This window comes from Gopherus flavomarginatus, chromosome 3 (assembly GCF_025201925.1).
Source record: "Gopherus flavomarginatus isolate rGopFla2 chromosome 3, rGopFla2.mat.asm, whole genome shotgun sequence".
Classification (NCBI taxonomy): Eukaryota; Metazoa; Chordata; order Testudines; family Testudinidae; genus Gopherus; species Gopherus flavomarginatus.
The window spans coordinates 141,380,926-141,395,425 of record NC_066619.1 but is presented as its reverse complement, the minus strand read 5'-3'; the positions used below and the strand labels follow the sequence as shown (position 1 = coordinate 141,395,425).

Below are 14,500 nucleotides of genomic sequence, written 5' to 3'. Positions count from 1 at the left end.
ACAGGGAGGTTTAGACAGGGGGTGGGGTTCTGGGGGGCAGTTGGGAGCAGGGGTCCCAGGAGCGGGTAGTCAGGGGACAAGGAGCAGCAGGGTTGGAAGTTCTTAGGGGGGCAGTCACCCAGCCCTCTCCCCCGAGCCCTGACCCCCCACACACACCACGCCCTCTGCCCTGAGCCCCGCACACCCCCCAGGCCCCTGCCCTGAGCCCTGAACCTCTCTCATACACACCAAGCCCTCTGCTTGACTCCTTCATCCCCCACACCCCACAACCCTACCCCTGACTCTGGCACTCCCACCCACACTTAGCCCCCCCTCTGCCCTGACACCTCCAGCCCCCAGCCCTGACTCCAGCCCGCCCCCAGCCCTCTAGTCCTGGCTACTGGACCTCCACAGCCCGCTGCTGGTCTTGGGTCCTGGCTGACAGACCCTTGCCAGCCAGGGTCCTGGCCGCAGGCCTCGCTCAGCCCGTTGCCGGCCTAGGTGAACAGAACCCCAGATCAGCAGCGGGCTGAGCAGGCCGGCAGCATAAGATCAACATTTTAATTTCATTTTAAATGAAGCTTCTTAAACATTTTGAAAACCTTGTTTATTTTACAATACAACACTAGTTTAGTTACATAATATATAGACTTAAAGAGAGAGAGCTTCTAAAAAACATTAAAATGTATTACCAGCGCGCGAAGACTTAAATGAGAGTGAATAAATGAAGACTCAGCACACCGCTTCTGAAAGGTTGCCGACCCCTGATCTAGATTCATCCTCTTTGGAACCCCCTTTCAAGTAGTTGAAAGCAGCTATCAAATCCCCCCTCATTCTTCTCTTCTGCAGACTAAACAATCCCAGTTCCCTCAGCCTCTCCTCATAAGTCATGTGCTCCAGCCCCCTAAGCATTTTTGTTGCCCTCTGCTGGACTCTTGCCAATTTTTCCACATCCTGATTGTAGTGTGGAGCCCAAAACTGGACACAGTACTCCAGATGAGGCCTCACCAGTGTCAAATAGAGGGGAATGAGCATGTCCCTTGATCTGCTGGCAATACCCCTACTTATACAGCCACAAATGCCATTAGTATTCTTGGCAACAAGGGCAAATTGTTGATACATATCCAGCTTCTTGTCCACTGTAACCCCTAGGTCCTTTTCTGCAGAACTCCTTCCTAGCCATTCAGTCCCTAGTCTGTAAGAGCGAATGGGATTCTTCCATCCTAAGTGCAGGACTCTGCACTTGTCCTTGTTGAATCTCATCAGATTTCTTTTGGCCCAATCCTCTAATTTGTCTGGTCCCTCTGTATCCTATCTCTACCCTCCAGCGTATCTACCACTCCTCCCAGTTTAGTGTCATCTGCAAACTTGCTGAAAGTGCAGTCCACACCATCCTCCAGATCATTAATGAAGATATTGAACAAAACCGGCCCCAATACTGACCCTTGGGGCACTCTGCTTGAAACTGGCTGCCAGCTAGACTTGGAACCATTGATCACTACCCATTGAGCCCGACGATCTAGCTAGCTTTCTATCCACCTTATAGTCCATTCATCCAGCCCATAATTCTTTAACTTGCTGGCGAGAATACTGTGGAAGACCACATCAAAAGCTTTGCTAAAGTCAAGGAATAACACATCCACTGCTTTCCCCTCATCCACAGAGCCAGTTATCTCCTCATAGAAGGCAATTTGGTTAGTCAGGCATGACTTGCCCTTAGTGAATCCCTGCTGACTGTTCCTGATCATTTTCCTCTCCTCTAAGTGCTTCAGAATTGATTCCTTGAGGACCTGCTCCATGATTTTTCCAGGGACTGAGGTGAGGCTGACTGGCCTGTAATTCCCTGGATCCTCCTCCTTCCCTTTTTAAAGATGGGCACTACAGTAGCCTTTTTCCAGTCATCCGGGACCTCCCCCGATTGCCATGAGTTTTCAAAGATAATGGACAATGGCTCTGCAATCACATTCACCAACTCCTTTAGCACCCTCGGATGCAGTGCATCCGGCCCCATGGACTTGTGCTCGTCCAGTTTTTGTAAATTGTCCTGAACCACTTCTTTCTCCACTGATGGCTGCTCACCTCCTCCTCATACTGTGCTGCCAAGTGCAGCCATCTAGGAGCTCAGCTTCTTTGTGAAGACCAGCGAAAAAAGCATTGAGTACATTAGCTTTTTCCACATCCTCCGTCAGTAGGTTGCCTCCCTCATTCAGTAAGGGGCCCACACTTTCCTTGACTTTCTTCTTGTTGCTAACATACCTGAAGAAACCATTCTTGTTACTCTGAACATCTCTTGCTAGCTGCAACTCCAAGTGTGATTTGGTCTTCCTGATTTCACTCCTGCATGCCTGAGCAATATTTTTATACTCCTCCCTGGTCATTTGTCCAATCTTCCACTTCTTGTAAGCTTCTTTTTTGTGTTTAAGATCAGCAAGGATTTCACTGTTAAGCCAAGCTGGTCGCCTGCCATATTTACTATTCCGTCTATACATCATGATGTTTTTTTCTTGCAACCTCAATAAAGATTCTTTAAAATACAGCCAGCTCTCTTGCATTCCTTTCCACCTCATATTAGTCACCCAGGGGATCCTACCCATCAGTTCCCTGAGGGAGTCAAATCTGCTTTTCTGAAGTCCAGAGTCCATATTCTGCAGCTCTCCTTTCTTCCATCTGGATCCTGAACTTGCCCATCTCATGGTCACTGCCTCCCAGGTTCCCATCCTCTTTTGCTTCCTCTACTAATTCTTTCCAGTCTGTGAGCAGCATCTGAGGTAGAAGCCATACTTGAACAGCTTAATGGGACAAAATCGGAGGGCCCGGACAATCTTCATCTGAGAATATTAAAGGAACTGGCGCATGAAATTGCAAGCCCGCTAGTGAGAATTTTTAATGAATCAGTAAACTCAAGGGTTGTACCGTACAACTGGAGAATTGCTAACGTAGTTCCTATCTTTAAGAAAGGGAGAAAGAGTGATCCGAGTAACTATAGGCCTGTTAGTTTGACATCTGTAGTATGTAAGGTCTTGGAAAAAATTTTGTAGGAGAAAGTAGTTAAGGACATTGAGGTCAATGGTAATTGCGACAAAGTACAACATGGCTTTACTAAAGGTAGATCGTGCCAAACCAACCTGATCTCCTTCTTTGAGAAGGTGACAGACTATTTAGACAAAGGAAATGTGGTAGACCTAATTTACCTCGATTTCAGTAAGGCATTTGACACGGTTCCACATGTGGAATTATTAGTCAAATTGGAAAAGATGGGGATCAATATGAGAATTGAAAGGTGGATAAGGAACTGGTTAAAGGGGAGACTACAACGGATCATACTGAAGGGTGAACTGTCAGGTTGGAAGGAGGTTACTAGTGGAGTTCCTCAAGGATCGGTTCTGGGACCAATCTTATTTAACCTTTTTATTACCAACCTTGGCACAAAAAGCGGGAATGTGCTAATAAAGTTCGCGGATGACATGAAGCTGGGGGGTATTGCTAACATGGAGAAGGACCGGGATATCATACAGGAAGATCTGGATGACCTTGTAAACTGCAGTAATAGTAATAGGATGAAATTTAATAGTGAAAAGTGCAAGGTTGTGCACTTAGGGATTAATAATAAGAACTTTAGATATAGATTGGGGACGCATCAGTTGGAAGCAACAGAGGAGGAGAAGGACCTTGGGATATTGGTAGATCACAGGATGACTATGAGCTGCCAATGTGATATGGCCGTTAAAAAAGCTAATGCGATTTTAGGATGCATTAGGTGAGGTATTTCCAGCAAAGATAAGGAGGTGTTAGTACCGTTATATAAGGCGCTGGTGAGACCCCACCTGGAATACTGTGTGCAGTTCTGGTCTCCCATGTTTTAGAAGGATGAATTCAAACTGGAACAGGTTCAGAGACGGGCTACTAGGATGATCCGAGGAATGGAAAACCTGTCATATGAAAGGAGACTCAAAGAGCTTGGCTTGTTTAGTCTAGGCAAAAGAAGGCTGAGGGGGGATATGCTTGCTCTTTATAAATATATCAGAGGGATTAATATTAGGGAGGGAGAGGAATTATTTAAGCTTAGTACCAATGTAGACACAAGAACAAATGGGTATAAACTGGACACTAGGAAGTTTAGACTTGAAATTAGATTAAGGTTTCTAACCATTAGAGGAGTGAAGTTCTGGAACAGCCTTCCAAGGGGAGTAGTGGGGGCAAAAGACATATCTGACTTTAAGATTAAGCTTGATAAGTTTATGGAAGGGATGGTGTGACGGGAGAGCCTAATTTTGGCAATTGATCTTTGATTATCGCCAGATAAGTATGCCCAGTGGTTGGTGATGGGATGTTGGATGGGATGGGATCTGAGTTACTGCAGAGAATTCTTTCCTGAGTGCTGGTTGGTGAGTCTTTCCCACATGCTCAGGGTTTAGCTGATCGCCATATTTGGGGTTGGGAAGGAATTTTCATCCAGGGCAGATTGGCAGAGGCCCTGAAGGTTTTTCGCCTTCCCCTGCAGTGTGGGGCATGGGTCACTTGCTGGTGGATTCTCTGCAGCTTGAGGTCTTCAGACCACAATTTGAAGACTTCAATAACTCAGGCATAGGTTAGGGGTTTGTTATAGAAGTGGATGGGTAGGGTTCTGTGGCCTGCTTTGTGCAGGGGGTCGGACTAGATGATCACATTGGTCCGTTCTGACCCTAGAATCTATGAATCTAGGTCTAGAAGTGCTCTGCCCGTAGTTGGTTCCTCCAGCACTTGCACCAGGAAATTGTCCCCTACACTTTCCAAAAACTTCCTGGATTGTCTGTGCACTGCTGTATTGCTCTCCCAGCAGATATCAGGGTGAATCAAGTCTCCCATGAGAACCAGGGCCTGTGATCTAGTAACTTCTGCTAGTTGCCGGAAGAAAGCCTCGTCCACCTCATCCCAGTAGTGTAGCTAGTGGGATGCATCAGAAGCAGCTGCTTCTCCTCCCCACATTTTTTAGAAAGTGGCGCCTCTCGGGCTCCGCTCTGAACGGCCTGCTCGGCTTCCGCCCCACCCCCGCTGATCAGCTGTCTCTCCCAGCAGGAGGGAGATAGCTGATCGCGGGGCGGAAGCGGTGCCTGCTGGCCAGCACTGCCAGCAACACGGCTGAAGGAGCCATGAGGCGGGCAGCTGCGGCAGGCCAGCGCAGAAGCAGCTCGCTCAGACTGCGCTTGGCGGGGCTCGCTGCCTTCTTCCCCCACCCCCCAAGAGGTAGAGCCAGCGCTGAGCTGGGCTGCTGCTGCACGCGGCTAGCCCCTCCCAGGCTCTTCCGGTCCCGGGGGCAGCTCCAGCCCCCTCTGCACAGAGAGCCCCGGGAACTCCAGCCCACTCCCATCCCCGATAACCCCTCCCCAAGCTCCATACCCCATGTACCACTCCCATGTACCCTGTGCTCCTGCCTTTCCCTCCCCGTCACCTCCTCTCATACCTCTGTCCTCTGCCAGCCTCCCTGTACAGAAATGGGTGGGGGTAGGCGGCGTGGCCGGAGGGGTGCAGCATGGCCGCAGTGTGGCTGGAGGAGCCAGCCAAGGGGGGGAAGGGGGCACGGCATGGCCGGAGGAGCCGGGGGGCATGGCTGGAGGAGGAGCCAAGGGGGGCACCTTTTTTATGTTTGCTTGCTCCCCCTGCTGATAAAACCCGGCTACGCCACTGCCTTATCCCCCTGGTCTGGTGGTCTATAGCCGACTCCCACCACGACATCACCCTTGTTGCTCACGCTTAATCCAGAGACTCTCAGGTTTTTCTGCAGTTTCATAGTGGAGCTCTGAGCAGTCATACTGCTCTCTTGCATACGATGCAACTCCCCCACCTTTTCTGCCCTGCCTGAACAGTTTATATCCATCCTTGGCAGTACTCCAGTCATGTGAGTTATCCCACCAAGTCTCTGTTATTCCAGTCACATCATAGTTCCTTGACTGTGCCAGGACTTCCAGTTCTCGCTGCTTGTTTCCGAGGCTTCTTGCATTTGTGTATAGGCACTTAAGATAACTCGCTGATTTTCCTGCTTTCTCAGTCTGAGACAGGAGTCCTCCCCTCTTGCACTGTCCTGCTCGTGCTTCCTCCCGGTATGCCATTTCCCCACTTACCTCAGGGCTTTGGTCTCCTTCCCCCGGTGAACCTAACCAGAAGCCTTTGCTCCCAGCCACAGTGACACAAGTACCTTGAAAGGCTCCACTAAGCTCCAGATACAGGGGTCAATAATACGCTAGCTTTGTGCCCATTTCCTCTCAGTCCCTGGATATGAAAAAAGGAATAATCTTGCCCTGGCCAGGGAGCAAAAAATGGACTTGTAGGGCAGTTCGGCTGGGGCTCATGCTCTTCCGGGGCGGCGGGAAGCCAGATGGCCTCACTACTTTGGGCAGGTGTGTCGGGGAATTAGCTTGGCTGTGTGGCAAACTGTCAGCAGCTCCAGCCCTCTGGCAGGGGCTGAACAAACAGTTCAATAGTAGCAGGCCCAGGCCCTGGGTCAAGGCGGGGCAATAAGCAGTCAGTACCTCAGGCCCTCAGGCAGGGGCTGTGCAAACAGGCTGAACATCAAACCCCAGGCTCCTGGCGCTGAGCAGCCGGGGAGACTGACATCCATGGGTGGGTGGCGGGGGGACACAGGCCCACCCAATCCACTGCGTCCAGTCCGGGGCCCTAGCAACGGCAGAAGACCCGCTGCTGTGTCAGAGGGGATCCTTACCACAACACACTGACATTGGCTCTGGCAGTGTTGCAGCCAGACTGGGGTCAGCTGCCCCCAGGCTACTTTTAGACTCTCTCTCTAGAGGTACTTTGTCTGGATGGCGTCCTCCATGGGGTCACACACCATGGGCTCCTCGGGGAAGCTGGCGAGCGGTTGGTTTGGCAGCTCCTCGGGGTAACTGGCACACGGTAGGCCTGGCAGTTCCTCAGGGTAACGGATGAGCGGTAGGCTTGGTAGTGTTTCTGGGCTCGGGCTAGCAGCAGGCATTGGCTAGTCTGGCCAGTTCTTGGTTCAGCCGCCGATCACCATGGTCTCCCCACTGGGAGCTACATCACAGGCATCTGGTCTCTCCAGTGGCTGAGCTTCGAGTGAGCTCTGGGCTTTTATACTTCCTCTTCTGTGCCTTGATCTCTGAGGGGCAGGCGCAGGGTTTGCTGGCTCCACCCACTTTGGTGTCCAGGGAGGCTCATTCCCCTCTGGGGTGGTGGGGAGCCAGACCACCTTGCTACACACTCCCCCTTAAGTCTGGCTCCCACTCATCAGGGCCAGATCCTTCCATACCCCCCAGGCCGGACAGGAAGTCAGCATTAGCATGGTCCTTGCCTGCCTTATGGCGAACCGTAAAGGCATAGGGCTGGAGCACTAGGTACCAACACTGTATTCTCATATTATTGTCTTTCATTTTGTTCAGCCACTGAAGCAGGATGTGGTCAGTGACTAAGGTGAATGGGGCTCCAATAAGGTAGTAACATAGGGCATCACAAGCCCATTTCACTGCAAGGGCCTCCTTCTCCACCACCGCATAGTTCTTCTCCCGCAGGAACAATTTCCGGCTGATATATAAGACTGGATGGTCTTCCCTATCTATTTCTTGAGACAGGACGGCGCCCAGTCCTACCTCCGAGGCATCTGTCTGGAGGATGATGTCTTGGTTGAAATTTGGGCTGCAGGGAACAGGTTTATGGCAGAGACTCTTTTTGAGTTCCTGAAAGGCGTCCTCCCATTCCTGGGTCCAAACCACACATCGAGGGCTGTCCTTGGTTAAAAGGCTGGTAAAGGGGCGGCGATCGATGCAAAATGGGAAATGAAACATTGATAATAGCCAGCAAGGCCCAAAAACCGTTGCACCTGACGCTTTGTGGTGGGAGGTGGGCAGGCCACCAGGGCCTGGACTTTTCCCGCAAGGTACTTCACTTGTCCATTCCCTATAGTGTAGCCCAGATAAGTACTCTTTTGCCATCCAATGCAGCATTTTTTTGCTGACAACCCAGCAGCCCGCAGGGATCTCAGGATTGCAGCTATCCGTACTTAATGATCCTCCCAGTGGCGGCTGTAGATGACCACATTGTCCAGGTAGCCGGCCGCATAGTCTCGATGGGGTTGGAGGACACGGTTCATCAGCCGTTGAAACGTGGCTGGGGCCTCATGGAGGCCAAAAGGCATCCAGGTGAATTGGTACAGACCTGTTGGGAAGGCAAATGCCATCTTCTCTCTCGAAGCAGGGTCAAGGGGGATTTGCCAGTAGCTCTTGCAGAGGTTAAGTGTGCTGACGAAATGAGCCTCCCCTCCCCAGCCAAGCAGCTCATCTACGAGTGGCAGAGAATATGCATCAAATTTGGAAATGATGCCAACACGTCAGAAGTCAATTGGGCTTGGGTACTAGCACTATCGGACTATGCCATTCACTCTGTGAGGGTTCAATGACACCTAACTCTAGCATGGCTTGTCCCTCTTCCTGGACAATCTGTGGCAAGGGCCTGGTCGCTTCTCGGATCACTACCCCAGGTTCTGTCTGAATGGTATGATAAACCAGGGTTGTGTAACCCGGCTGGCCAGTGAAGGTTCGCAGGAACGCCTCCAGGAGGCACCAGGCTTGCTTGCATTGTTCGTTCGTGAGGGTCTCTGTGAGCTGGGGCCACTTGGGTCAGGGTCTTGGGTCAGGGCGGCATGGGGCGCAGTTCTGGCTTTGGTGGGTAAGGGTTAATTAGGGATGGTAAATAGAGGTGCGCAACTGCTTGATTCCCAGGAGCCTACACACCTGCCGCAGCAGTTGGGAAATAAAGTTGGTGCCCTGGTCAGTGAGAATATCCCAGGGCAGGCCTAAAAGAGCAAAGACCTTCACGAGCTCGCCCACAATGATGCGGGTGGTGATGCTCCGCAGCAGTATCGCCTCCGGGAAATGGGTAGCTTCTAGACACGAGTAGTTGGCTCTGGGGTTCTCCAGTGCACAGGTCCCATTCTATCCGATAGAGCTGATCCTGTCGTAGTTCAAAATGTGGCTGCTGCCTCGCCCGGTGTGGGTCAATTATGGCCCCATCAACCGTGGCTAGTTGCTTGTAAGCGTGACAGAGGGTGGGATCAGCCCTTTGGTCACGACAGAAGTCAGTGTGAAGCAGGGGTTCAGTGGCAGCTTCTGGAATGGAGTCCTCAGGCTCTTCTTCCTGACCGCTGGGGGCTGGTGCTTCCTTCCGCTCAGACTGGGTCTCAGGGAGACTCCCTTCCAGTACCGGGGTAGTTGCAGGCCTCTCGTCAGCATTGGAGCGGAGAACTTCTGGGAAGTCTGGCCAGTCCTGCTCCAGGATCACCAGGCAGGCGAGCCGAGGAGCCAGGCCAACCACCATCGATCACGTGACCCCTCCATCCACAGGCAGTTGGGCTTGGGCACTGGAGTAGGGTTGTACGTCGCTGTGAATGTATTGTAGATGGATCGTCCCCAATCGTGTGTCAGCCTGGAGGCCTAGGCTTTGGCGAACCAGCCTCTGGCTGCAGCCTGAGTCAATTAGGGCCAAGGTTGGCCAATTCCCGACAACCACTGGCACCATAATCTTGGCAGCCTGTGGGCGTCGGGTGCAAGCTTCTGCCGTGCAGACCTGGCCGAAGCTGCAATCCATCTAGGTGCAATCTTGCTGTAAATGGTCATATTTCCCACCAGAAAAACAGGGCCCAATATCTGAGCGCCCAGGATGGGTCAGTGTTCCCGCCTGGCCCCTGGGAGGGCTTCGGCTGGTCCCTCGGGCATCTGGTCAAGATGCCAGGCCTTGTCGAACCGGCACCTCAGCAGGTCAGGGTCGGGGCTCCAGGCCCCATGATGGATTTTGTGGTTTACTCCAGATGGCCCACCTTTTCTCTGGGTTAGGGTGCTCCGGTGCTGGTGGGGCAGCTCAAGTGATTGGTCTCACTGGTGCTTCAGCAGCGAAGAAAACCTCCATCAATGTGATGGCACAGTTAAGGTCATAGGCTGATGGGAGAGGACCCAGGCCCTTCCTCGCGATGGGAGTATATGGAAGAATTGCTCCAGAATAATTTGTTCAACGAGCTCATCCGGGGTTCGCCTTTCGGGTTGTAGCCACCACTTGCAGGCTTCCCTCAACTCTTGGGCTGTCATCCGGGGTCGGGACCCTGTAGGGTAGACCAAACTCTAGAACCGCTGTCGGAAGGTCTCCAGGCTAACATTCAGGGCATCTAAAATTGCCGCCTTTATCTGGTTGTAGTCCCAAGCTGTGTCCATGGACAGGCTCCCATATATAATTTGGGCCGTCCCGGTCAGATATGGGGCCAAAATAGTAGCCCACTGGTCTTGGGCCCAGCCTGCGACTAATGCTATCCTATCAAAGGTTACTAAAAAAGCTTCTGGGTTGTCATTGGAGCCCATCTTTGTCAACCGGATGGGAGGGGCCAGGCTGGGGGGCCCAGTGGCACCCACAGGCTGGGGTTCCGCAGGACAGGGCAGCAAGGTCGCCAACTGCTGCAGGCATTGCTGCTGGTGGTCCCAGTTCTGGCATCCTAGCTCCAAAATCAACTGTTGCCATTGGGTCCTGAGCTGCTGGACCAGCTGCTGTTGCTGCTGGAACTGGGCGGCCTGCTGTTGCTGTTGGCTTTTGGCTAAGAACTTTATAAACTTGTCCATATCCATGGTCGCTTGGGCAAGCTCCACTGCAGATCCCTTCTCACAAGGATCGGGGGATCGTTGCCCGCATTCTCCACCATGTATAGGGCAGCCAAGGAGACTGGAAGACGGCTACCCACGACAGACTGACATTGGCTCTGGTAGTGTTGCAGCCGGATTCGGGTCAGCTGCCCCCAGATACTTCCAGACTCCCCCTCTAGAGGTTCCTGGTCTGGATGGCATCCTCCACGGGGTCACACATCAGGGGTTCCTTGGGGTAGCTGGTGAGCGGTTGGTTTGGCAGATCCTCGGGGTAACTGGCAAACAGTAGGCCTGGCAGTTCCTCAGGGTAATGGGTGAGTGGCAGGCTTGGTAGCGCCTCTGGGCTCGGGCTAGCATCAGGCGTTGGTTAGTTCGGCCAGTCCTCGGTTCGGCCACCGATCACCGTGGTCCCCACTGGGAGCTACGCCATAGGTGTCTGGTCTCTCCAGTGGCTGAGCTTCAAGTGAGCTCTGGGTTTTTATACTTCCTGTCCTGCGCCTTGACCTCTGAGGGGTGGGCCCAGGGTTTGCTGGCTCCACCCACCTTGGTGTCCAGGGAGGTTCGTCCCCCTCCGGGACGGCGGGGAGCCAGACCACCTCACTACAGGACTGGATAAACTGACCAGTTAGAGATGGAAAGGGCCCATTTAACAAAAAGTGACATGCACTGCTAAACTGCCCCTCAAACTAGTTAATATTAATTAGCTAATTTCTCATAGGTTGTTACCAAAACTATTTACCCCAATATTAGAGATTTCTAAGGGAATTATGTTGAAAAATCAGTTTCCCAGCCCCTTGGTACTGAACTATACATTACATTGCTGTGTATAGCTTTTACTTCTTGGCATTTGTAAAGAGGGCCAAGGACAAGATAATGTTCTGCTGAGGTTTGTGAGAGAAATAAGCAACTAGTATAATTGTTGCAAAAAACTGGGTACAAATTTCAAGTAACTTTGAACAGAAAGCGCAAACTGTTTGGGAAGGGAAAGATTAGGGTGTGTAATGATGCTAACTAATTTGGGAAATTTGTGTTCACGCTAATAGACAAGGTACATACAGGGGTAATAGTGAGTTAACAGTTTGAAGCAGATTGTCCTCCTGAGTCGGAGTATTAAAGCATTTAACCTCTTCCCTTCTATGTTTGTGCTGATTAACCTTTAACTAAAAAGCTTTGGTAATAAATTGGAGTGTGATTATCCGATGTCTTATTGATAAAAGAATCAAGTAACAAGTGTGTTGCAGCAAAGACAGGTCTTGAGGGGGGGAAACTTTGAGGACACAGGTAACATTCTTCCAGGTTAGTATGGGGAGGGGAATTCCACATGTAGGGGATGGCATGGAAGAAAGGACATAGATGACTGTGGGAGAAGTTTGGACAAAGAGGCAACAAGGACAAAGCTACCGTCATTGTGGAACACAGGGGCTGGGGGTAACAAAAAATATGATGGTACAGACAGTGAATGAGGAAGAACTACATGGTGTTTGAAGCTGGTGTCCATAGAAGTGGTGGCACTTCCATAATTAAGCAAAGTGCTCTAAAATGCACATGCACAGGTAGATTACCTTGATAACTACTGTCTCTCTACAGCGAGATGCTTTTAATATTTTCAATTTCTTATCTTTTTTTCCAGCAGAGTTGGGGGGGAGGGATTGTTTCCCCACCCATCCCTGGTGCAAGGTTAGCTGAATGGCCCCCTATCCGCCTGCTTCATTTTGGAACTGGGGCTGGGGAATGGAGATATAACTTGTAGTGACCTTCTGGGTGGGGCTTGTCCCCCATCTTACCTTTCCTCTGTTGAGTCTCCTTCCCATACTCTAGAGAACTTCTTAGCCAGGGGATACATCTCTCCTCCAAGTAGCGTTTCCACTGCTGGTTGTCAAATACTTCAGCATCCCATCTCCTTTTGGTGATCTGAGCCCCAATATCTGCTGCTCCTAAAGTCATGCTCTCCGTATCAAAGGTAAGAAAGTATCGCCCATCATAGGAATCCTGGTAAAACCCCCAAGTGGTGTTGTCTTCCCGGAGATCACAGCCGTATTTCATCTGGATAATGTGAAACCCTGAAACACAGCTGAGGGTCAGCAGCAGCAGCAGCTCTCTGAAAATCTCACCAAAATCCCACTGCAGGTAGCCCAGTGGTGGTTCTCCTTGCTACTGGACCCTCCTTCCCCTGAGAAATGGGGTTCCCACTTATGCTGTTGGGTCCTACGAGCGGTTCACCAGCAACGGAAACAACCCCATCACCTACATCGCTTCCGGAGGGACCAAGCCCAAGTCCACAGTCTGAGGAAGAACTGGTGACCCCAGCCTCAAGGGAACAGTTCCAGACTGAGCAGGAAGCAGATGACAGCCTTCAGAAAGCTTGGGCGGCGGCACGGAGCACCCCACCGCCTCTCAGCTCTTCTAATCGATCCCGGTTTGTTATAGACCAAGGACTTTTGTACAAGGAAATTCTTTCTGGTGGACACCGGGAAGAATGGCAGCCGCAAAAACAGTTGGTGGTTCCAACTAAGTACCGGGGGAAGCTCTTAAGCTTAGCCCATGATCATCCCAGTGGCCATGCTGGGGTGAACAGAACCAAGGACCGGTTGGGGAAGTCCTTCCACTGGGAGGGGATGGGCAAGGACGTTGCCAAGTATGTCCGGTCTTGTGAGGTATGCCAAAGAGTGGGAAAGCCTCAAGACCAGGTCAAGGCCCCTCTCCAGCCACTCCCCATAATTGAGGTCCCATTTCAGCGAGTAGCTGTGGATATTCTGGGCCCTTTCCCAAAAAAGACGCCCAGAGGAAAGCAGTACGTACTGACTTTAGTGGACTTTGCTACCCGATGGCCAGAAGCAGTCGCTCTAGGCAACACCAGGGCTAACACTGTGTGCCTGGCCCTAACAGACATCTTTGCCAGGGTAGGTTGGCCCTCTGACATCCTTACAGATTCAGGGTCTAATTTCCTGGCAGGGACCATGGAAAAACTGTGGGAAACTCATGGGGTGAATCACTTGGTTGCCACCCCGTACCACCATCAAACCAATGGCCTGGTGGAAAGGTTCAATGGAACTTTGGGGGCCATGATACGAAAATTTATCAACGAATTCTCCAATAATTGGGACCTAGTGTTGCAGCAGTTGCTGTTTGCCTACAGGGCTGTACCACATCCCAGTTTAGGGTTTTCACCATTTGAACTTGTGTATGGTCACGAGGTTAAGGGGCCATTACAGTTGGTGAAGCAGCAATGGGAGGGGTTTACGCCTTCTCCAGGAACTAACATTCTGGACTTTGTAAGCAACCTACAAAGCACCCTCCGACACTCTTTAGCCCTTGCTAGAGAGAACCTAAAGGATGCTCAAGAAGAGCAAAAGGCCTGGTATGACAGACATGCCAGAGAACGTTCCTTCAAGGTAGGAGACCAGGTTATGGTCTTGAAGGCGCAACAGGCCCATAAGATGGAAGCATCATGGGAAGGGCCATTCACGGTCCAAGAGCGCCTGGGAGCTGTAAACTACCTCATAGCATTTCCCAATTCCTCACTAAAGCCTAAAGTGTACCATGTTAATTCTCTCAAGCCTTTCTATTCCAGAGACTTACAGGTTTGTCAGTTTACAGTCCAGGGAGATGATGCTGAGTGGCCTGACGGTGTCTACTACGACGGGAAAAAAGACGGTGGCGTGGAAGAGGTGAACCTCTCAACCACCCTGGAACGTCTGCAGCGGCAACAAATCAAGGAGCTGTGCACTAGCTTCGCCCCATTGTTCTCAGCCACCCCAGGACGGACTGAACGGGCATACCACTCCATTGATACAGGTAGTGCTCACCCAATCAGAACCCCACCCTACCGAGTGTCTCCTCATGCCCAAGCCGCTATAGAACGGGAGATCCAGAACATGCTACAGATGGGTATA

General features: G+C 51.4%; 1 protein-coding gene across 1 annotated transcript in view; it reads right to left on the bottom strand.

Moving 5' to 3' along the window:
- The window catches only part of LOC127048473 (class I histocompatibility antigen, F10 alpha chain-like), a 34,088-nt gene that overhangs the window by 5,326 nt on the left and 14,262 nt on the right, over positions 1-14,500 (bottom strand). Inside the window, exon 2 of the mRNA XM_050948343.1 lies at positions 12,392-12,667. Within this exon, the coding sequence (XP_050804300.1) occupies positions 12,392-12,667 (276 nt within the window). The remainder of the gene's footprint in view (positions 1-12,391; positions 12,668-14,500) is intronic.